General features: G+C 39.3%; 1 protein-coding gene across 3 annotated transcripts in view; it reads right to left on the bottom strand.

Moving 5' to 3' along the window:
* PLPPR1 (phospholipid phosphatase related 1) overlaps positions 1-24,656 on the bottom strand; it is a 103,417-nt gene that overhangs the window by 40,640 nt on the left and 38,121 nt on the right. For all 3 annotated transcript variants that reach the window (XM_015849822.3, XM_085529851.1, XM_085529852.1), the window contains exon 2: positions 16,063-16,171. In XM_015849822.3, coding sequence (XP_015705308.1) covers positions 16,063-16,125 — 63 coding nt within the window. In that variant the 5' untranslated portion in view covers positions 16,126-16,171. The remainder of the gene's footprint in view (positions 1-16,062; positions 16,172-24,656) is intronic.

The following is a 24,656-nucleotide window of genomic DNA, read 5'->3' as shown; positions in this document are numbered from 1 at the left end:
TGCATCTTTCTCTCCCTGAAAATTATTCCCAACTTCCCTACACTTGGAAAAAAGGAGCTACCTTCCTGCAGACAGCTGCCATGGGATTCATAGGCCATTGCCTCATCCACAGATCATTACTCTTCTGACAGATACCAAAGAAGTAAAAAGAAAGTTCCCTGTCAGATGGACAAAACAAAAAAGTTGCCTGCATCCTATCTGGCCAAAGGAAAGGGAAGCTGTTTCCCATTCTCCTCACCCTTACCTAGCAGGTCTACAGAAGTACTTTCCCAGGGTGGGAGTCCTTACAAAAGTGTCACAGAGTAGCTGTGCAGTGTTACAAAGTGCAGCTCTCCAGAAGGTCCATAGTTCTATTTTCCTCATACTGAGAATACTCCCCAAATCTGCTCTCATTAGCTGTTTCACAGCTTTCATCTCTCCTGCCCTAGAAATCAAACAAAAAGTCCCCCTGCTCATCTCTGTTCATCAATTTGCCTCTTAGGAAAGTGTCTCAAGCAGAGATGGATCCTCTCAGGTTCTTAAAAGCTACCCCTTTGGGCAATGCAAATTTGAGTAAAAAAGAAGTCTAGTTCTAAAAAAAAATCAGTACTTTCCTCCAGTTATATTTCAGTGAAAATTTGTGGGTAGGCCAGAACACTGAATAGCTGTGAGGTTTAGAGAAACCTCAGTAAATTCAGTTTAATGCTTAAGTAAAACCACTGTTCTACAGTATTTCACAGCTCTGAATATCTGAAAGTAAACATGAAGTGTCAAAAAAGCCAAAAGGAGCACACTCTAGTGCTCTTTGCTAAGAATCAAACTGCTATGTGCTGTAAGGAATATTTTGACAGGCATTTAGTTCTTCACTCTCCTTGTGGTCGGAGTCCTTACTCCTGTGTGCCTGGACTGTTTCTTCCTTTCATAAATGGGGCTCTGATAGTTTCATCAATTACAACAAATGACAGTTTTAAATTCTTAGCCCTGCTGACAAGTTCTTCGTTTATTATTATTAACTACTTCTTGCAGCAGTCTAATATTCTCTTTTCATTCTTTCCTATAGTGGCACAGCAGGCTGACATTTTAAGCTTTTACTTAATCCCCCTTCTTTCCCATACACATAAAAACACTTTATCATTTTCAAATGACTAATACTTCAATATTCCTATTCTGCTACCTGCTGAGGAAAAGAAGAAAGGGAAGGGCTGAGTAATGGTGTTTCAGAGATAGCAGCTCTATAGAAGACTGCATTTATTTATTACCCAAATACATTCTAACATGTTGCACCACTGCAATGGAGATATAACTTCATAAATATACAGTTCTGGGAGAAAACTCTTTTCTTTATCTTTCAGAAGTTCTGTTGACAGTTTAAAGCCATTAAAAAAAAGAAGGGGGGATTCAGCTACTGAAAGGCACTTGGATTTTCTTAGACAAATCTGAGAGTCAAGTTTCAAACTGCAGCAGAAGTCACGATAAAAGACACCCTACATAGATGCTGAGATCCTGACAATAGCCTGAGGAATCTATGTAGGCAATTGACTCTGCCTCTGTTTCCCCAGCTTTAAAACTGAAATGTAGCTTCCCTTATAACATGGGTGTTACAGTGGTTACTTCAGCACAAAGAAGACCCATCAAATATGACCAGATACAAACATGTCCAGATGTGATGCCAGACAGTTATCTGTAGTCCACATAACTGGTGAGGTTGGCATGCACCCTTAGAGATCACCTACTCCAAGCCCCTCGCTCCAACCAAAGTCAGAATGGTCAAATTGATGCCCAATCAGGTTTTAAAGTATCTTAAAGAATAAAGGTTCTGTAACCCTTTAAGTATTTATACACACTGATAAGATTCCCTCTTTAGTGTTCTCTCTCCAGGCTGAACAACCTCAGCCCTCTCAGCCTCTCCTCATATTAAAGATACTCCAGCCCCTTATTCATCTTCATGGTTTTTCATTAGACTAATTCCTGGTATGTCTGTATCTCTTGTACTGGTGTGCCCAACACTGGGCAAACAAATTCAGATGTTTCTCATTACTACTGAACAAAAGGAAGGGGTCACCTTTATGTGTCTCTGGCAACACTCCTTCCAGAGTAGACCAGGAGGCTGTTGGCTTCTTTCTTGCAAGGGTATATCACTATCTCATGTTCAGCTATTCCACTGACACCCCAGGTCCCTTCTGCTCCATGTTAAGATCAGTAGTCACGCTGAATGCTCCTTGTCATTTTCTCATCCTTTGTATGATTTGACATGGTTTCCAGGATTAGTAGCTCCATTGCTTTGACAAAGACTGAGCAAAGACTGGTCATCCTGCAGCTCCCTCGATTTTACTTCTTGTCCTTCCTGAAGACAAGAGTGACATTTAATCTCCTACTGTTATTAAGAACCTTTTTTAGCCACCAGGACCTTTCAAAGATTCTCAAGTGTGGCAAGTGGAAGCATCAGCCAGCTTCTATGAGTTCATCCCCTTGGTGTTCATGGACTTGTATATGCCCAGTTGTTTAAACATTACTTGAGCTGATCTTCCTCCCAGTAGTAATGTTAAGGTTCCCTTGATGTAGACATTCCTGCATCAAAAGCACTGGATTCTAAAATGCTGTTTAATGGTAAAGGCACTGAGTACCTCTTAAACATTTCTGTGTCCTCTGACACCAGATTCCTGTGGAATCAGGTTCAGCTGTAGGCTCAAATCTTCCTTATTCTTTCATTAACTGCTAATGTACCTATAAATAGCATGCTTGTTGACCTTTACATCCCTTTCCTGATTGAACTCCAGGTGGGCTTTGGCTTTCTTTATCCCATCTCTGTATGTTCAGACTGCATCCCTATATTCCTCCTGGATCACCTGGAAATACGAAGTCAAGCAAAGCACCTCACATCAGCAACTTGGTTATCTGTTTCAGGAAGTTGTCACCAGTGTACTTCAGAAACCTCCTGAAATGCTTATGTGTGTCCTGATTTGTTGTCCCTCTAGCAAATACTTGTGAAGTTGAAGCCTGTGAAAAGGAGGCTCCTTTGTCTGAACACCTCATCTACTACTTCCTGATCAGCTAGTCTAACGCAGACAATGAAAACAATATCAGATGTTCCGGTTTACTTGCTAATTCTGACCCACAAGCTCTCATCTGGTTAAGAACCCTCCACAAGTCAGACATCCTTGGCCCAGTTACTTTTACATAAAAGGTTACACTCCCTTCTTGCTCTCATATCCCGTCCTTCCCAACAAGCCTCTTGTCTATCCATGGCAGCACTCCAATTAAGTGAGATGAGGTATCACCACAACACCAAGCAGAACATAGCCCTTCATTAATCCTAAGCAAGTGTGTGTGATTGCATCTTTTCATCAGAGAATATATGAGCCCAAGTCATGAAAGATTATGCACAGAACGACAATAAGACAGCAAGCTGAGCTGATTTCCCCTAAAGGGCATGAAAGTTCTTCCTCTCACTCCTTTACTTTTGTGCTTATGCCTGATGTGATCTCAATTAACCTGTTTTGCTGATTAGTGACTCCTTTTCACACCATGCTGCTCCCTTTGCTTACACACTGTCCTTCCAATCTGGTCACTTTCTTATAAGGCTGTTGGTCACCATTCTCTCCCTTCCTCTTCAATCCTAATTTAAAGGTTTCCTCTCCATGCTGTCCAGCCTCTTGGCAGAGATACTTTTGTTGGTCAGGTGGATCTAAGTTCTAAGTTCTAAGAAGTCTTGATGCTCAAAGAGGAGGATCAAGCCAGCCCTCCTCAGGCTTTTCCTCCTCAGTGACAGTATGGAAGAGACCACTATCTGGGCACCCATGCCTACAACAATGCATCTAAAACACAGCCTCTAGATGGCAGATCAGGTTGGACAGGTGGGGGGCCCTTTGTTCCTCACATGCAGGGGGTGTCTCCCACCACTATCACTGTTTACTCTTGCCACATAGTTCCAGTTCAGCTAGCTCGGGTGCTTCACTGAATGTAGCTCCCAGACACTGCTGCACAACCGCACATGTGGACTTGGGTTCCCTGACAAGTTCTGTATTTAGATAGCTGATATTCCAAAACCCCTGTGATTGATCACTGTGTCCAGTAAAGATACAAGATCCCCTTGTATCATGGCTGGCCAGAATACAACACTCCAAAACTGTCTGTAGAAGGTGGAAAATCAAATCTAGTCTTACTCTAACCACACTGACGTTATCATCTTCTTAGCTGCCCATTCTTTTGCTTATTTCTTCCACATTTAAAGGTTTTCCCCATAAGCTGACAACCTGGGAGGTATCTGGAACTCTGAATCTTTGTCATTAACAGAACAGCTCACATTAAAATTCATAAAATGTGCTTGTGCTTCAGTATCCAGCTGCTATTTCTCTTAACATACTAATATCAGAGACCTCCAGAGATCCCTTCCCATCTGAATTTTCTTGTCTTTTAACTTGCATAAGTGTAGACCTAGGTCTCTGACTCAGCTGACCTTGGCTGTCTTCCTTATTCTCATCACATCTACTGCAGATTTCGTCCAGCTCCCCCAATGTTTGTTAACTTTCATCTCTTACAGAAAGACTCTTGCAGTAAGAATGAAAAGCCTGAAACTCATCATGATAAACCAGTGTTGGTATGAATTCATATGAGACCCATGCCATACAAAGGACTGTTATTCCCACAATTAGCCAGTTGGAGAGCCTCAGCATGTTTCCCACCATTAAACCAGATTTTTTATTTGTCTGGTTCAAGTGAGCCCATAAAAATCATGGATGACTGCTGATTTAACTGGCTCCAAATCAAAGATTATCAGAATCATAGAGCTAATAGAAGTGTAATCTGTGATATAGTCTCTTTTAAAGGTTAATTCATGCCATTATAACTGGAATCTTACATTCGGCAGGCACTAACAAGAAACTCAATTACATTTATGATCTACATTTATTCATTTTTTTTTTTGCTATTGTTTTATTAGAAATGCAGTAATGGTTATAGATCACAATAAATCAAGCAGAAATTTAATCAATAGCTCTAGTATGAAAAACAAAATATCACAAACTCTTTTGATAAGAGATTTTAAATCCCAGTAGATAAAAATGTTATTAAATCCATAATGCTGTACTTTTGCACAGAATACATACACAATACATTTCTTTGCTTTAATAAAGCATGAAACAGGTACTGATGCATTACCACCTTAAAAAACTGCTTCCAGATAGGCAAAGTCTATACTCCAGAAATAAAGCTATTAAATGGTGATGAACAATGGATTACTGATTTTTCAGGACACAAATGCAACAACAGAACTGGGGGAAGGAAATGCAGCAGTAATTCAGTCATTATGTAGGCAAATCTAGACACTGTTTTAGTTGATAAATTTACCCTACTGAAGTCAGGGGCAAAACTGACAGTGGCACCAGCATTAATTTCCATCCTGCTTTCATCTGATTACAGCATGTTTTTGGTAGCCTTTATCAGTAATTACTGTAGAAACATAAAAAGCTAATAATTGCTACAGTGTTATGAAAAGTTGATTGATCATTCAAAGTAATTTTAAACCTTTTAGAGCCTATCTCCCCATGTGTTCAGCTGTATTCCCCATTCATCCCCTCATGCAGTCAGGTTGCAAAGGACATCAAAAGAAAGAAGCATAAAGCTGGATTCATGGTATGAGTAAAACTTCAGAGCAAACCAGTCCAGCTTCAAGCACCTCCACCACGTCTGTGCTCTATCCCTAGCCACAAATTATGGTGCAATGCATGAAAACCAAACTCTTCACTGAAAGACCAACAGAGATCACTGACATGAGGCTCTAGGTATACCTAGGCTGGTGCAGATTGTAGTCCCAGTGAGTACTATAAACACATCACTTGAAAGTGAGAGTTACAGATCCTATGAACGACTTGTTTTCTTGGGCTTCTAACAACTCTGTAACAATAAACCTGATGCTTAGTAACATACTGATTAATCATGTATCTATCAGCCCTTCCTAAAAATTTTTCCTTAACTGGAATCTGATCCTTTAAATATTCCTCCTTTAAGGCAAAGACAATTCTTTATTCCCGACCCTTAAGGCGTCAGCGGGGGGGTGGGGGGGGAGGGATGAACTAATACAATTTAACATTGTATATACCAAAATCACAGAAATCCCTAATCTTACAAAGTCTGAGCATGCTAAATTCATCAGAAGTATTATTTTATGCATGATATCAAGCTAAAATAAAATTTGTTAAGACCCATCAACTCTGAACCTGTGGGTCAACCTCTAATCACCACTGCAAACGAACACCATGATAAGGAATGTTTTCATGAGTTATGATTTCATGTATGTTACGCTTCAGTACCCATCTAGCACAGTTTGCACATGTAACAAATTCCAGAACACCCATTCCCACTTATGCATTTCCTGCAAACTCATCTTCATATGGAAGATTTTCACATAATATCTCTAGTAGCTGCACTTTGTTCACAGCTGGGTACAAACATAGTTTGCAAAATTGGACAGTACATGGCTAGACTTCAGGAAAATGACCTGAGAACTACTTGAATAATATTCATTATTTCCCTGAAGTTCCTTTTGAAACACATCACTGAACTATAGTCTGGATATTGTAATTACACAGTGTGGATTTCAGATTCCAGTTCATTCCTTCCCACCTTTTTTTCATCCTTCTAAATAAATGTAGGGACATTCCTACAGATTATAGAAAATGTATGGTCACAGATGCAGATCAGAAGAAATGGTGTAACTGTGTCATGGCAGAGTCAGTCGCATGATAATGCACCGCATCTGCAGTGATAGTCAAATTTAATTTCATAAGAGTAAATAAAGAAGTTCAGTGTTGAATGCTTAAGAGAGAAAACATGAAACACCCTCAGATCTTTGAACAGTGCAAAAACCCCCTCCCCCCCAAAAAAAAAACCCGACAACAACAACAACAAAAAAACCCCACCAACAAAACCCTCTCCACATTTATCATAATCTGCAACAAATACTACAATCTAAGTGTACTTCTGAAAGAAGTGTAGAATTCAGCGGTAATTTTCATTGACAACGATCACTTAACATCTGCCCATGTTATACATGTTATACAGCTACATTTACTTTCATATTGATTCCTATGTTAAGCCTAATCAAAGTTGTCCAGTCACTACTAGAAATACCATGATTTGTAGAGGACTGAATATGTAACACTTGGAATTTGAATGAAAGAATTCTAGTTTTCAAAAATATTTTTACAGTTCACTTAGACACAATATTACTATTTTTTTAATAGCAGTAATCTCTCAAAAGTGTGTTTTTTAACTTAAAAAATTTGCAAAGTGTCTCTCTACTTAAAAAGCAAAGCAAATCTTATTTCCCTAACTACTGAGTAATTAAAAAATCGCCATTCTTTCTCTTATGAACCCTGTTGTATAGACCAGTGAAGTACAATTTGAAGTAATAAAAACTGGTGATTTTCAGGACACAGCAACAGACAAAGCAGTGTGTCCACACCAGTTTCTCCCATCACCAAATACAATTTTTAATCACCCACAAAAGCAAAGAATTTTTGTTACTGTTAATCTCTTCCTTGAAAACTGCATCAAATTAATTGGTGCAGAACCTGAGACAATATTCAGGCTGTCAAATGGATTATTTGTGGTGGGAAAATTTCAGAATAAAAACAGGGGATATAAAACTGGGTTCACACGGCTGCAAGCAACAGTACAATCCTTTGTTCATTTATGTTTTACAGAAAAATGTAGTTATGCAGTTAATCCCTCTTGGGTATGTCCTTAATGCTAATTTCTAAATGTCCTCAAGAAGATAATCAAATAGCAATCTGTTTTCTTCCTGAGCGCTCATCTCAGCTACGAGCTTTCTGTTACGAAAGGTTTTGTACTTTTTGTCTAATTATGAGAGACCCAGAAGGAATATCTGTTCAGAAAATTAAATTTCATATTGTGAATGGTTGGGATTGGAACTAATTTTTAGGGTCCCTTCCAACCCAAGTCATTATTTGATTCTATGACACTAGAGCTGCATAGCAATTCAGTAAAATCAAACCAATATTCATCAGACACCCATTTAATGAGATTAATCCAATGGTATGGTATGGAGTTATCATCTGGAACAAAGAAGTACGTGGTAGGCAGATCAAGCAAGCAAGCAATAAGGGATGGGGAGCATAAAGAGTTATTTTTAAAGAGACAAAGAGAAATGGATGTATTTGCTGAGTGAGTAAGAAACAAAGCAATGAGTCTCATGAAACAGAAGTGACTGAAGCATAGGGATTATTCAGAAACATCATCTTGCACCAAGAGAAGTGCCTCTGGTTTCTCACAGCATCTGTCACCATCAGTTCACAGTCATCTCACTAGCATAGCTAACAATGGGGAGTTTATACAACACAAGCTCACAACATGTCCCTTAGGGTGTTTATTCCTCGCTGCATCCCCAGATAGCTGCCTAGTACTTAGTACTGCTGTCAGTATGCAGATGAAGGGAAAGGTGCTGGGAGAGTGTGTGCAGAACCACAACACCTCAAGTACTGTGTTCAGTTTTGGGCACTTCAGTACAGAAAGGACATTGAGGTGCTGGAGCAGGTCCAAAGAAGGGCAACAAGGCTTGTGAAGGGCTTGAAGAATATGCCCTATGAGGAGCAACTGAAGGAACTGGGGCTGTTTAGTCTGGAGAAGGGAAGTGATTGAGTCACAGTCCCTGAATGTGTTTAAAATACATTTGGATGTGGTGCTCAAGGACATGATTTAGCAGATGGTCTTTTCCAACCTGAGCTATTCTATGATTCTGTGATTCTAAAGCCTCTTATTTACTTCCATGGAAACTACAACCAATACAAAGTGTGCAATAACGTCTGATAGAGCAAATTTTCAGATATAAAATACTATTTTTCAACACAGTCACTACCACTATCTCTCCAGTTTCACCAGCAATGAGCAAGAGCCCACGTGCCATGTTCATAACAATCAGCAGAAGTGACCCACTGTTGCTGTTGCCACTGCTCAAACACACCACCCACTCACTGGTCCCAAAAACATTCATAAATGCTGATGAATGTTAATGGGTGCAATTTTTTCTGCATAGAGGAATTCAGTGACACACTTTTGCTTTACCTGCACCTCCATGTCAGACCCATTCTACCAGACTGTCCCTCCACTGCCATCTGTCATATGGCAACAAAATGTAACAGGATATTGGTGGGAAGATTCAACCTCAACTGCCATAATGCCAACATCATAAAATAGGAGGCATTGTTTTTGGAGAAGCCCTCATTAAATACATGACATATATATGTAATAGATAACAAAATGTATTTTATTGTTTAATGCTTTTTATTGCAACATATTAAAAAGACAGCAACCAAACCACAAAAATAATGTGATATGTGACCCTGTTTTTGTGAAACTAATGTCTCAGTCTGGTTCTGGATCTGGTTATATAGTGAGATTTCACAATGAGGTCTCAAGGCATCCAGTGAATTTTTGATGAAATATGACTCTTTCTGTACTTGATTCTTGAAAACAATTGTTTACAAATGCATGCACTGCCAAAAGCAATGGCTCAAGTAAGGCATGTGAAGAGAAAGATATCTCTCTCTGCCAAGAGGGGGCACATAAAGAGATTTGGTTAGATTTTTGATTGCAACTTTGAACAATCCAATTGAAAATTTACAAGTGGTGTACTTCTCTGGACTGAAAATGGAATCACAAATAAAAAAATATATTTTTTAAGCAATCTTGAAATCAGTTCTCGAATTCCTTTATCACGGTGGAAGGCATGGCTGCATATTCTTCACTGTTTGCATGATTGAGTCCTACAGCAAGGCAGTGCCATCCACTAGAGAATCTTTCCTGTCTGCCTCAGCAGGAACCAAAATCATAAAGCCCCACATAGTGAATACTGGATACCAATATAGAATACAGCCAGTGACTACTGCAACTGCTGGATGTAAATTCAGACCATGTTGCCTCTTTACTTGATGTTTATAATAAAGTTTGCCTGGATTTTGTTTGTTTTCTGGAACTGGACATTGCATTGCCAAAATTAAAACCCATATATTGACCATCCCCCCAAAAATGACTCCATGTCCACACGCCCTTTAAGAAGTGCTAGTCACTGCAATACAATCAATCAGCAGGATTATCTTAGGAGATAAACAATATATATTTATTTAACAAAACACAAATAGAAAGTCACTTCCATTATATTCTATGCCTCTTACAAATGTTGCTTTGAGGACCACAACACAAAGAGAAATACCCTTTACACTGCACTGTCAAATTAAGGCAGAACATTCCACAACCCATGAACACTCTGCTTAGAATTACAGATCACCAGCTGGTACACCCAAATGGACAATCTTTTGAGGTTTCAGAACATTTAAACAAAAAACTAGAATTAAATGTGGCATGAACGTCATGACTGTCCTAATGATTTTTCTAGTGATCTTTTCATAGTTTCCAAATGCCTGCTCTTCAAGAGGCACTTGTCTCACTTTCACAAATGATTTCAACATCGAAGAAATTCTGCTGCTAAAGTTCAGTGATTGGCTTGACTAAACAAAATACTGGCAGGAAAATGCAAACAGGCAGCGAAAGTGATGAATATGTTTAGCTCTGTAAGTTATTGTTTTTAGAGTTAACTTTGAATTGGTGTGTGAAGATAATTCAATGTGTCCAAAACTAAAATAGCAGAAAAAGTAAAGAAAAAATTAACTCAGCAACTACGAAAAAAAGAGAACCTGAGAGGCTTTAACATATCCACTGTTTGCTCAGAATAGATATAAGGGTAGAGTTTTGTGTTTTGCATTACTTTTTGTTTTCTTTCTGAGAGTGAAACAGAGAAAAGATTTCTTCTCTGCCTGCAAAATCTTCCCTAAGAATAATGCAATTAGCATGAGAAGGTAGGATCTTCAGATTAGAATTAGAGAGAACTCTAGTGTTTTAAGTTTTGATGGTTTTGATTATTTGAGCCTGCCCTAACCTATCTTGTCAATGACAGGATTACAGTAATCCACAAAAAAGAACAATGCGATACACACATCAGTCATATTAAAGTCACTTGGTATTCAGTAACTCTTTGATCAATTTAAGACAACTTAATTAAATCTGGAGACAGAAAATTCCTCTGTTTTACTGTGTGCAGACACCTCAGATGCACCTTTTAGAAGGAATTGTACTTGAAAATTAATCCTCATACAATTCTCACCCTAAAACAACTCAATCCCTCAAGACAGCGTGAGAAAGAAGAGGAAAATGAAAGCTGAAATTGCTGTCTAGTCAGAAATTCCTGAATATTCCTCTTTTATTACCTAGATAGCCATTATAATCATAATGACAACTGAGTCACAAGAGATGAGAAGGTTATATTAAATAAATAACAACAAGATGCTGCTTGTTCAGTGTTTCTCTAAGAAGTGCCATTCACACAGACACAGTGGCTCAAATGTCTTCTGCATACTTTGACACACACAGTTGTGCAGATGCTGTTTTTTGAAATATTTAACCATAGCCTTCCAACATCTACCAGGAAATACAATCATCACACCACATCACACTTCCTGTCACTTATCATAAGCATCAGATATGCTGGAAAAAAAGTAGGTGCAATCACTTTAATCCTACCAAATTCAGTTGGAATGTACACAGCTCTCCTCTACCCATTTTGTCCCAGAGTATTAACACTCCAGGTGAGGAGGCATAAAAGAGAATGACCAGAGAGCATGGATCAAAACCTCATGGCATCTCATGGTGGTCCTGATGAAGTACCCCCTGGCATCTAAAGATTGGACCATGGAAAACAAACCCTTGGTTGTGATTTTAACTTTCTGTCATACTTGTCTATAATTTATTAGAACACTTCAGAGATAAGTTATGACCATCAAAAAGTCCTCAAATGATCTGCTGCAATTTGCACTTGCTGGGATAAATCTGGAGCCCACAGAAAGCCAAGAGCTCTCCAGCCTTTGCTGTGCTCTCTGAGTCCATTAGTACTCAAATGATCTGCTATGAACTATTTGCACTTGCTGGGATAAATCAGGAGCCTACAGAAAGCCAAGAGCTCTCCAGCCTTTGCTGTGCTCTCTGGGTCCATCACTGAAGCTACTTGAGTAGGGTATTCTGCTCTTTGCAGTTCTAAACAGCCTTCAGCAGCATGCAGCATCAGTCCTCAAGGAGCAGATCTTCAATGTCCTGCTCACTGCTCGGAGCAGGGACACACATCAGTTGAGTGACAAACAGAACTACTCCATCCTTGCTGCAGTGCACAATATGTGAACAGTACTGAAGAGAACCCTGCAGAGATGTGAGAAGAATGGGTGGCTGGAGCAGATTTCTGTAAAGAGCATCAGTGGAACCTATCAGCTTTGCTTCCCTTATTTTCCTTGCCCAGACATGCTCTAGAAGCAACAGGATAAATACTTTGAAGAATCTGAAGAGAAAGAGGAGGAAGAATGTGAGAAGGAAGAAGAATCCAAAGAGAAAGAGTCTGAGGAGGAAGAGCCACCATCAAAGAGGATGCAGAATAGAACTCCTCGAAAATCACGGAGCATGACCCCTCCATTGAAGTGAAGATAATTCAAGCCCAAACCCAGAAAACCCCCTGTGGCCTATTAAGAGAAAGCAAAGCCTCCACCCAAGGTGAAAGCCCCTGCTAAGAAAACCAAAACGGAAACCCCTGCCATCAAGAAACCCTCATCTTCCAAGAAATCAGCAGCTAGTGGGAGGAAGGAAGTGAAACCTTCTGCCAAGGGCAAATCTGCTGTGAGGAAATCTCTCCAAGCAAAACAGTAAATTTGTCTACTGACAGGGAATCCAATGATCAAATCTGCAATCTTGGTTTATAAAGTCAACATGCATTTGTATTTTAGTTCTGATGCTCAAACACTTCTTGTTGTTGTTTATAGTTTCTTGAATGATGGGGAGAAAGCTGAAAACTAAATCAAACCAACCTAAACATTTGTTAGATCTCAGTCTTATGCCTTGTGCAGAAGACTACCCCTCCCCTGGAACAAGTCATCTTTAGTTTCTGCAATTATTTTAGGACTCTTCCAGGACCTGTAATCTGTACACTTTATGGTATTCCACTTGGATTTGGAGGATAAGAAGCTTTTAAATGTTCTTCAAATAAGTTATTTGTATCTTTGGGCAGCAGGAACGTGATAACTGGGGAAATACAATTCTTAACTGAGAAGGTACAACTGCACTGAAGTCCTCCTTACATCCCCTGCATGATGAAGTCCTTTAGCTGGAAAAGAGCTTCCTCTCTCTCCACTGTCACTGGCTGCAAACAGTGATCCAAGGTGGGACATGGAAAGGGAGAACATGACTCTCTTGCACTTCCTAATCAATTGTTTGCACACTTAATGCAATCCAATATAGGAAATCATTATAAACTTTTGGTAACAAATGCCAGACTGCAACAGTACCTCTTATAATTCAATAAAGGACCATCTGGAAAGCTGCCTGTGTTGTTTGGGAGAAGCACTCAAATCTGATAAGTGGCTAAAGATTAGTTTAATGAATCCATATTCAGTGTTTAAATCTACACTTAATGTGACATTATGTTTCTAATTAGGGACTAAAAATGTTCATTTATCATTCCCATCATCACAGATTAGACATAACACGCTATCTCTACGTTATTAAAAAGTTCATATTTTGTATTTAAAAAATGGAATTAGTAGACTCAGACATAGCATGGAAGTTCTTATAATGAGCTATTCATCTTCAGGTCAGGTTTTATAATAACTAACTGCTACAAGTTAGCTGAGAGTAAAGAAAATGAAAAGGAAAAAAAATGGAAATTATTATAAAAACTAAAATTGTGTCTCATTTGTACAGATTGGAGGATAATTGTATTTGAAATGTGGAAACTGCTTGTGGCACCCTGTTCCCACCATCCACTTATTTAAAGGGATGCTGCATATTGGGCACTGGACAAATACATACTCTCAGAGTAACTGACATAACAACCAAGGCCAGCTTAAATAATGCTGCTTTTTCTTAAGAGTAAATATCTCAAAAATTTTAATCAAAGCACTACATTCTATGAAAGACAGTAAAGAAGGCAGAATATCCTGGGGAACATCCTAGTAAATAATAATACGTCATGATGACCTCCCTTCTCACTCATGAACACCAAACATGTTAACTGCCAGATTGTTTTCACATGGACAAACATTATCTGGAAGGCAGACAACATGTTTTTTTGTTGTTCTCCATTCACCTTTAGCAACAGCAGTATCACACAGCCTATCAACTCCACTCTTAGTCTCATATATAGAATGGAGCAGTATGAAAAGCAAAGTGCTTTCAGCGTGTCTTGAGATTTACAAGGTTTTTCAGATCGAATGGCTACTATCAATCATTTTTGCGTTCCCAGCAGGAAATTAGATTTCCTGTTTTTTAATGCTACAGTGCCTGACATTGCAGTTCCAATAGCATAGCATTAAAAATCTCCACTGTGGCCAAAAAAAAAAAAAAGGAAAATGTGTTTTTGTGCAGTGCAGAAGAGAGAACACCATTTTTGGACACTACTTCTCTGATTCTACCTGATTTTTCATTTAAAATTATATTTTAATCAGGAAGGCAAAATATAAAAGGACAAGGAAAGTATACAAACAGTTTATTCTTGTGTTCATGTCATTTTTGTCTGCAGGAGGAACAATTTATAGTTCTGTCATACACTACCAACCAGGCTCATCATTCATACATTTAGAGGACTAAAAACCTTCAGAGCAGCTTGTTTCATGCAATAAATTTGAGAAATTCTATTCCTAATGGTGTTCATTATGTTTCTTCTGAGCTTACTGCAGTTTGTTCTCTGCTTTTACCCTTCCTTTCTCTAGGTGATGGGATAAAATAGTGGCTTGTTTCTTGATAAGAACAGTCTCTCAATCTCCTCAAAAAATGAATGCAGAGGTTCCCCAGAAGTTGGACAGTATGCCAGTGACAAATCCCTATAAAACACTGGAAAGGTCAGTTGGTTTGAGCAATACACTCTCCTCCTGGCCACTTTCAGCATGGTTAGCATAATGAGCAATAAGGAAAATATCTCCAGTATGTAAGCTGACTGTTGCTGTACAATCTTGCCCCCTTCTCTCCTTCTCTTTGGCCCCAGTATGTAGGGATACCCCTTATCATAAAGACAAGAACCAAGTGCTGAGCCTCTACGAGGATATGTGGAGCATAAACTAACAAAATGATTAAGCCCATCATTAGAAAGCCAACGTTAGAAAGGTCCTGGATGTCACTGTGTGCTTTCCAAGGCCTTGAGGAGATATCTGTTCTGAATAGCAGTGATTTACAGTGCCCATTATACCTGCTGCTGCAGCACACCAGCATCTTACCAGCATTTCAGTGGGAATGAGGTAAATCTTCTTGTACATCCAGCACTACAATTTGTCTTAAGTCTTTTTTTAGTGCTTCTCTTGGCAGTAAGCTTAAGATTTCCCACAACTTCGGCCAATGAGTAAGCACTGCGTTCATGCTACATTAGAGAGGTGGCACTATTGGACAGGTAGTCACAGACAATTATATCAAAATTAAGATAACTTTTCACTCTCCCTGCAAATGTAGATCTACATCTTCACTGAGAAAACCCTGGTAGCCTTTTAAGCACTCGCTGAACATTTATTTGTTCCAATATTGATTTTGGTCTGTCTGGCAGTTTTGAGGTAAGTAGAAGAAACACCACACACAAAAAAAAAAAAAAAAAAAAAAAAAAAATAAAAATCATGCAGAAGGGCCAATTTAAAAAAGTTGCACCCAGCAAACATGTGGAAACATCCACTCTTGTAACTGTACTCTTTGTCAGTTCACAGACCCTTGAGCTAGCCAGCTCCTTCCTCAAACTTAAAGGACGGCTGTTTCTCACCTACTTTTTATGTTGTACCTGAGATGAAAATAGAGATAAACGTTGCTTGCTTATTTTATGAACCATAAGAATGCTATATCTGACATTCCTCTAAACAATGCCTAGTCTTTGTCCTGCCTGAAAATAGATAAAAGCCTGAAGAAAACTGAGGAAACTCAAGTAGTCATTTGCTGACTTACACCTGCAGCTATTTGGACAGCAAAGTGATTTTTTTTGAGACAACTGAGTGCTGCGCTCACCTCAACAAAGATGAAGCAGGGGATGATGGAGTAACTTCTCTGGGTGTTGTTTCCCAAAGCCATTTCTCATCACACTTCTTGCGGAGGCACCGTTGAAAACTTAATTATCCTGAAAAAGAAAAGACAAAGATATTTTAGTATATCCCACTGTTCTGCAAACTTCACATTTAACATACCAAAGTACATAATATGACATATAGGACCAGGGTGACAGACAAAAAAGAGCACAAGGGTCTAACTTGTGTTTGCTCAAAATAACCTGAGAAGGCTTCCCTTTTGCAGCACAAAAACATAACTGACATACAGGTAAAAAGTTACATCATTTATAGAGCCAAGAGCAATAAGGGATACAACTATTGTCTTTAATGACAATCCATTCCCAAGAAAATTCTTCTTCCTCAGAACACACTGTAAAACTACATTTTCATCCTACTACCCTGCCTACAACATCTTTTGAATCAAGAAATGGCAGTAATTGACTAGTGAACCTATACTTTAAAAGGCATATGATACAATATACAATGTAAAAATAAACAAACATTTATTTGCATGAAATACAAGAAAGCATGGGCCAATGCTGCATATTATTTATGTCCTGCTATAAATTAGTATATTAACTTACAATACCTTCGCTGTGTACCTTTACTTCAAGCTGCTGGCTATTTTAATTAACATACTCATGTCAGTCTGTGCTAAGATATTTGATCTCTTTGCAGCACAAAATTAGAAAAGAAGACCCAGAATTTTTATTGAGAGACTGTGATTTTTTGCATGAATGAACCAAAAAGTAAAGTCTGGCTCAAACAGTTTAATAAGAGAATGGGATTGGTAGTGACCTAAGCTAGCAGAGAAACGAGTCTGAAAAAGTAGTGTGTAGATCAAGACCTGCCATGTACATGTCTGCAGGGAGTAGGAGACACACATGAGGGTTGAAATCCTTTGCAATAAATTTAAACGTAAGCACAGAGTTCACAGAATCGTATAATATTCACATTCTTCTTGAACACCAGCATGCCATGACTAAGAACCACCTTCTTGATGAAGAGCCTGCCCCACCTCTCTCCTCATGAAGAAGAAGTTGGCCACCAAATCTCTTGTATTTAGGTGGGAACAACCTCATTTCCAACACACCAAAATCGTGCACCAATGATGAGAATCTCAAGGGCCAGGACCACAGGTTAAGAAGGAGGCAAAAGCTGGTGTATTTTCCAGAAGCAGCTTTGCACAGCGACTTGGTTCAGCTGCTTGACCTCATTGGTATCAAGGTGAGGATTCAGGCCCTGGCATACGGCACTTGTGAGGCTTACAATGGGAGACAGTGCTTTCCCACCAGCTCTCAGCAGGGGCACTGGAAAACGCACTATTAACAGAGCACAGAGTTCAGCAGAGGTTATGGACTGAGGAACTGGGTCAGCTGCTACCACCATCCAACTAGTATTGCCACTTGGGGACTACTTAGTATATTTTTAATCTCAGATCTCCATAATTTATTTGAACCAGAGCTGTAAAATACACAGTGCCCATGAAGATTTTGATAATGTGGTTCTAGGATCAGCTGTAGTGGCTGCAGTGAAGACACTGTGTTAAGACAGCTTCTGAGCTGCTAGCCATTGAAAAATGCAGGTCTGGGTTTCTCACAGTGTTCAGGAAATGTTACCTCTGATATGCCTCAGATTCTCATCCTACACTATATGCCAATTCAGAAATACAAACAATCTGCATTTCAAAATGCCTGTTTTTTTAAGCATACTTCAGCTGTACTTAAATCTGAGTTTTCTCTCAGGGATTTGTGACATTTTTTTGGAGGGTGGAAAGGAGGGGGGTGAGGGAGGGGTGGATTTTGCTATTCAAACTCCATTTGGGTTATAGAAAAATTCTGTAACCATTAATTTTTAACAATACCTTTTATACCACTGGCTCTTGTGTGCAGCACCCTCCCCCTTTAATTCATTGAACACATGGTGCTTGGTGGAACAGTAGGTTAGAGAGTTAGAGCTGCTTACAGTGCATTACTATATTAACTCTTTTTGTACCCTGGTGATACACTGTCATTAACTTTTCTGCAAATCCTAATTTTCAAATGGCGTAGTGTAAATATGTTAATAGCTCAGCACCTACATGAATGCCTTCCCATATCCACCTTTCATATAAACAATATTTCTCATAACATTGTCATGTAACTTACAGCCGTGCCTTCAGTTCCAATGGCATATTCCTAAAGAAAGCAGAGGACTGCAAGCAAACTAGGAACATAAGAAATGTTCTTAACGAGTGCATGCAACAACTGCATAGGCCAGCAAAGATACTGAAGTTTCTTAGCAGTCATATAAAAGTGTCTATTTTAATGCTAGGGGACTCCTTATGTCATAAATATGTATCACTGTGTCTGTTCTTTCATGCTCATTGTGAAAAACTGGTCTAAAAAACAGCACTTCCTATGGGAAAGCATTTTAGATGTCAGCTTCTCTCCTGTGTGATGACACATTTGTGTCAGATATAAGTAGTCTAAAACCACATAGTTGCCTGATCAGGCCAGTGGATTCCCACACTGTGGGAAAACTCGCAGTTAGCCTTTGCTTGTCATAGTAGGTTTTTTCATCAGCTCAGTCTCCAGAAGGGTGGAGGGGAGGAACAGTGTGATCTTAGCAGGAGCGCGCAACCTTTTGTCTCTCTCCAGCTGGCAGCGAGTCCACTAGGGACACAGACATAGCAAAACACAGATTACAGCAATCCCTAACTGCTTCAGTTTGCACAGCAGTCGATGTACTTTTGCCTCTAAGATGGGAGAATCACAGTAAGATGTAAAACAAGTGTTTATTGACAGTCTCATCTTAAAAACCATACCTCTCCGCATTGAACTCATTTTCATAGCACTAAGTGTCTGACCAAAGCAGTGGGAAATAACAGCTATAATATCAGCATATGGTATTGCCTGATCATTTTCACTCTTATTTTTATCAATTTGACTCAACTGTTAAGGAGCTTGTGCTATCAAATCTACAGAAGGCTTTTTAGTTCCCACTTGCCATGACCTTTTAGTGTCTAATATGTGAGCACTGAAATGAGAGGAAAATTGGTCAAACTTATTCCAGTTAATTAAGGATCTTGGTAGAGTGAATATTAATAATTTAGAGCTCTGGTATTACGAGGTGCCTCCACTCTTTAAACAGGGTATATAACACTGCATTTGTGAATTAATTAGCATGAGTTAGTTCTCATTTTTCTCAGTTTACCCCACGTACATTTTCAGAAAGCCCCCTCCCTGTAGGAGGTTATTGTCTGACATCTCCTGGGAGAACAAGTAGAGACATGGAATATACATAAGTGAATTGAAAATTAACTAAAAAGGACAGCGAAGAAAGAACAACTCAAACTGAAGAGATCTTATTGCCTCTGGGATCCATCCAGAGAATGGAAAAAGAATGAGAATCAGAGAGCATGAGGAAAGAAAAAGGTATCTTCTTACAGGCTACTAAAAGCCCCGTTCAGGTATATTCTAAAGCTTTTCACTTTAGCACACAGCTAGAAGGACATTTCTAGGATAAACAAGCATTTTCTGAGTCCTTACAGTATATATATCCCCTGCAGCAGACACAGCACAGCTCAGCATCATTCTATGTTATCAGCGCTCAAATGATGAATTGCTATCCCATTCCTCAGAAGACAGTGGTCACCCCTACTGCTACAGTGTGTAATAATTATCTAGGCACCTGTGGAAAATACCAGAATCCAAAATCCAGAAAAGCTGAATACCCAGAGCAGGTATTGTTTATCACAGTTTACAGCTTGTGTCTCATTTAATCAATGCATGTTTCTTTAGATGAGGAAAGCAACCACTGGTCAACTTTTCATCTGATCCCAAAATGTGTACAAGAAAAAAAATAAAAATAGATTGGATTTCCTGTCCTTCTTTATATAGGTAGTGTAATGATCTTTTTAGTAGCAGCTAACACTCTGTTTTAAAGTAAAATTTAATTGTTATATTAGGAGGAGCACAACAAAATTAAGGACGCTTAAAATCCAAGCATTTTCTGGTTTGTAAATTAGTTTAACCTTGCATTAAAAATTAGCAACCCCTTGCTGGTAATTGGATTCAAATTACAAACATCTTCATTCTTATTAAAATAAGAATTCTGTTTACAACTTTAAAAAACAAAAAACAAAAAAAAGGACTAAACCTTCTGCACCAGTCCATCCAGGATCAGTTTGTACAACTGAAACGTGAAACTGAGTATGCCAAACCTTCATTCAATTAGGAAAATAAATTCAAACTAATGTCATTTCTCAAGATGATTATCCAAGCCTTTGCAGAGAGCTGTATAATTACAACTACTATGTATTACACTCCCTCTTACAAATTTCATTCTTAAGCAGAGTCCCCTATTTCCTGTGGGGAAATAAAGCCAGAAAGTGTTGAAGCAATTTGCCAGACATCACACAATGATTCAGTGTCTAGGCTGAAAAAATATATATATTGGTCTCAGTCTCCTTTCAAGCACTCCATCCACTTGACTGTGGAATCTCTACACTTCAGATGTAATTGGTAATTCCTGCACAGATCTTTGCAGATCTGATGCCAAGTTTTCCTTTTGCTTGCTACTGAGACCAAAGTGAGTATTGCTACTCAGAATGTCACAGAACACACACTGTAAGTCTCTACAAGTACTGATCAAACACACCCCAAAATGTGGCAGCCTCATGTCCCCTCTAAGAAGCTTTAATTTAGCCCTGTCCAAAGGCACATCATTATCCCAGTACAACCTTGGCATGAAAATGAATGTAATTTCTAGTAGGCTGCACTGGGATGATAGAGGGTTAAAATGTCTTCCCACATAAAATTAATGAATCCATACAAAAAGGCTTAAAGTATTTAACATAAGATTTTCCTGCGATAAAGAATAATGGCTATTTTATGTTTTCCTGGGTAAAATACAAACATTTTTAGTATTTTAAAATGAATCAGAATCACTGAATGATAGCATGAATCATCCTCTAAATCCCTACCGTGTGAGAAGTCCATGTGATGTTGTACTACACCCACTGCAATTTAGAGATAAGGACAGGGTGTGAGACCATGTAAAAAGCCTTGAACAAGTTCAGATAGATCAGTTGTACTTCCTTTACCTACTGAAACCATCACTCCATCATCAAAGGCCACCAGGGTGGCCATGCACAATCTGCTGTTGGTGAACTTGTGCTGGCTGCCTTGGATCACCCTCTTTCCTTCAAGTACCTTAACATGTCTTCCAAGAGGATCTGTTCAATGACTTCCCCAGGCACAGAAGTGCGGCTTATCAGCCTATAGTTCCCCAGATATTCCTTTCTCCCTTTCTTAAAAATGGGAGTGATTTTTCCCTTCATCCAGTCACCAGTTACTTGTCCTCTTGTCAGTCTGTCCAATAACAGAGAGTTATCATAAGCAGAGTCTGGGATCCCCTGTGACTGCTTGCAATATCCATGTTGTTTTCCCAAAAGATACCTGAGTAGCTGAAATCCTCAATCAGGATGAGAGCCTGTAAACATGACACCTCCTGCAGCTGAAGCAGGAAGACCCTGTCAACTGGTTCCCCTTGGTCAGGCAGCCTGTAGTAGACCTCGACCACCGGTTGTCCTTTATTAGTACCATTCCTAATTTTACCCTACAACTTGTTCAACTTGCCTTCCTTGTTCCTCAGAGGCAGATCACCCTATAACACAGAGGGCAACTCCATCAGCCCCCCTCCCTTGCCTATCCCTTCTAAAAACCTTACAGCCCTCAGTGGTGGTATTCCAGTTATGTGAGTCATCCCACCATGGTTCTCTGATAGCAGTAAGAGCATAGTTTTCCATTTGTGCCAATTGCAGTGCCTGCAGGGATGGGCACACACAGCTTCTTGGGGCAGCTGTGCCAGGGCCTCACCACCTTCTGAGTGAGAATTCCTTCTCACAGCTCACCTGACCTCCTCTTTGCTCAGGTCAAAACCTTTCCCCCTTGTCCTGTCACCATCAGACCATGGAAAGTCAGTCAGCACACTGCGTTAGGCCTGCAATGCCCCCTTTCCTTCACCCCCTCCAGCCCTGACCCTCATGAACAGAGAGGTAAAGGGTTACAGACATCAGAGCTACCAGGCTACCAGAGTCAGCCTGCTTGCTGGTAACCAAAGCCCAGCTAACACTTTTGAGTCACATTTGGTATTAACTTGTCAGCAGAGAAACTGCCTAGTAGTTGATCGTAACCAAATTTGTGTAGATTTTGAGACTTGCCTGGTGTCAGCCTCCCAAAGCACTCCCAATTTCCTAGTTTGCAAGAACACAGAAAAGCAAAGATGAAAAGGTGAAGGAGTTTATAGGATGTAAGTAAGGTGTAGTATTGTACAGGATCAGAATAAAAAAATATTTTAAATTTTTCCAAGGAAAAAGACATGCTTGGTTTCTACTTAAGCTACAGCCATTCAAAGAAATTGGCCCATCAGTGAAAGTGTTTAATGTCCCTATAGACTCAGTGGCTACAAAACTGATTTCACACCACTAAACGTGTTGGAAAATGAAAAAAAGCCACAACCCTACCAATCCATAAAATAAACCCAAACACATTTACCGACACAGTAAACAATTATTCAGCATTCAAGCACCTGATGACAGCTCTGAGCCTTTCCTGCTAGCAGAGGCAACATTTTAATACTTACCATCTTATAGTAAAGTATGATATGTAGGCTATTTTGTTCACAGCAAATCTAAGCTGACGATCCTCTATACAAATAACACTCTCTTACAAAGACAACTGCATGAACAACCTTCTGGATTCCTAAACTACCAACCTCCTAAAACAATGTCGTTGAATTCTTTGTGCCAAAGCAGGGTTTGATTCACAAAAGGAAGTAATGCCAGGGATTTTCAGAATTCTGTTAGGTGTATTTTCCCTTGCTGCTAGCTTCATGTGGAAAATTACCCAGTGCCCGAATGATAAGCAGCAGTATAAATTTTCTAGACAGGCAGGCTGATGAGGGATCCGTAGCAGTTATATCTTCAAGAGAGTTCAAGTGGCATGCCAGTTAGGCAGGGGCCTTGCAGCAACTTCTCGCTGCAGGCAGGAGAGTGAAATCACAGTGGCACTGCTGATCATGACAAAATTTACATCCATGCTACGGGGCTAGAATTTCATGCAGGGATAGGTTTCACTTCATCTTGCCAGGGTAAGCTGCCTAAGTAGAACCCAAAACGTGAGCTGTGTAAATAGCAGGTACATGTCCTAATATCCAGGAAGCAGTAGGGAACAGCCATTAGCCTTATTTTCAGCTATCACACACCTCCAAATCTTTCTCCTTTCCAAAAGAAGAGAGAATTAATAGTAATTATACACTTCCATATACATACTTACAAAAGAACTGATGTGCAACTCAATTGCTCAGCAGCATCCATTGGATGCCCAGCCAGTCCTTGAGCAGCTTCCCTCCAGCCAACTCCTCCCAGTTTTATAGTTCCGTGTGATGCCACAGGGTATGGGATATCCCTTCAGACAGTTTGAGTCAGCTGTCCTGGTTCTGTCCCCTCCCAGCTCCTCATCTGCAGGGCAGCACAAGAAGCTGAGACATCCCTGGCTCTGTGAAATGCTGCTCAGCAAGAACTAAAACACTGGTGTGTTATTAACACTGCTTTTCTTCTGAAGCGAAAACACTACACCATAAACAGACCCTATGAAGATAAACAACTCTATCCCAGCTGGATAGAAACCAGGACATCAGATAGTGAATTTTGCCTGTAATGAGAAACTATATAGCCTGAAAATTCTGTCTTCTATAATAGGGGGATATCAGTTTAGAGAAAACAATTCTTGTTATCCCAGCCAAATTATTCAGGAATTTGAAGAATAAATTTTTAATATTAAGATTAAAAAAAAAAAAAAGTCAAAAGACATTTCCCTTATTCAGATACAAAATTTGCAAATCACTCCAGAAACCCTAGCATTGATTTTATTTTTTCTTTTCAAAACACCCTATGACAACTCTTCCATCAAAATTTATTGAGCTACTCTAAAAAGTATCTTGGTAGCTTATGTGCCAGCAAGAACACAAATAAATGATCCTTAATTTGTAGAAGGGTTTCACAGTTATGTACAGAAGTAGTTTAGTGACTAATGATATTAGAAACATAATTCAAAAATGCATGCTCCATGCTGAGGCTGAGTCCAAGCAAGCCCTTGTTTCAGGTTTTCATTGTATTTTAATTGGATCATTTAATAAATGATGCAACTCATCCTCTTATTAGAAGGATTTCATGCTGTGCTGAACAAACCAGGTCACCAAAAATTATGTTGCCCCCAACAATTTCCACAAAGGGAGGACAAGAAATGTATTTTTGAAACCTTAAAAAGAAAACAACAACAGCAACAACAAAAAACCCACTTCTTCCTCAATTCATTTAGAGGTTTAGAAATTTTCTTGTTTATAGCTGGAGGAATTAATGTAAATTTCAGTATTGGCTTCCTTCCTCTGCCCTTTAGAGATTTGCTCGGAAAAGTTATGAGTCATTAAAAGTCCACATTTTGTTTGTGATTATATCATTCAATATTTGTTCACAAAATACCTTATCTTACCATCTCAGTTGAATGAGATGCC

This window comes from Coturnix japonica, chromosome Z (assembly GCF_054131305.1).
Source record: "Coturnix japonica strain WE chromosome Z, WE-NBRP24, whole genome shotgun sequence".
Taxonomy (NCBI): Eukaryota; Metazoa; Chordata; class Aves; order Galliformes; family Phasianidae; genus Coturnix; species Coturnix japonica.
The sequence above is the reverse complement of the archived record's forward strand: the minus strand, read 5'-3'. Positions and strand labels throughout refer to the sequence as shown.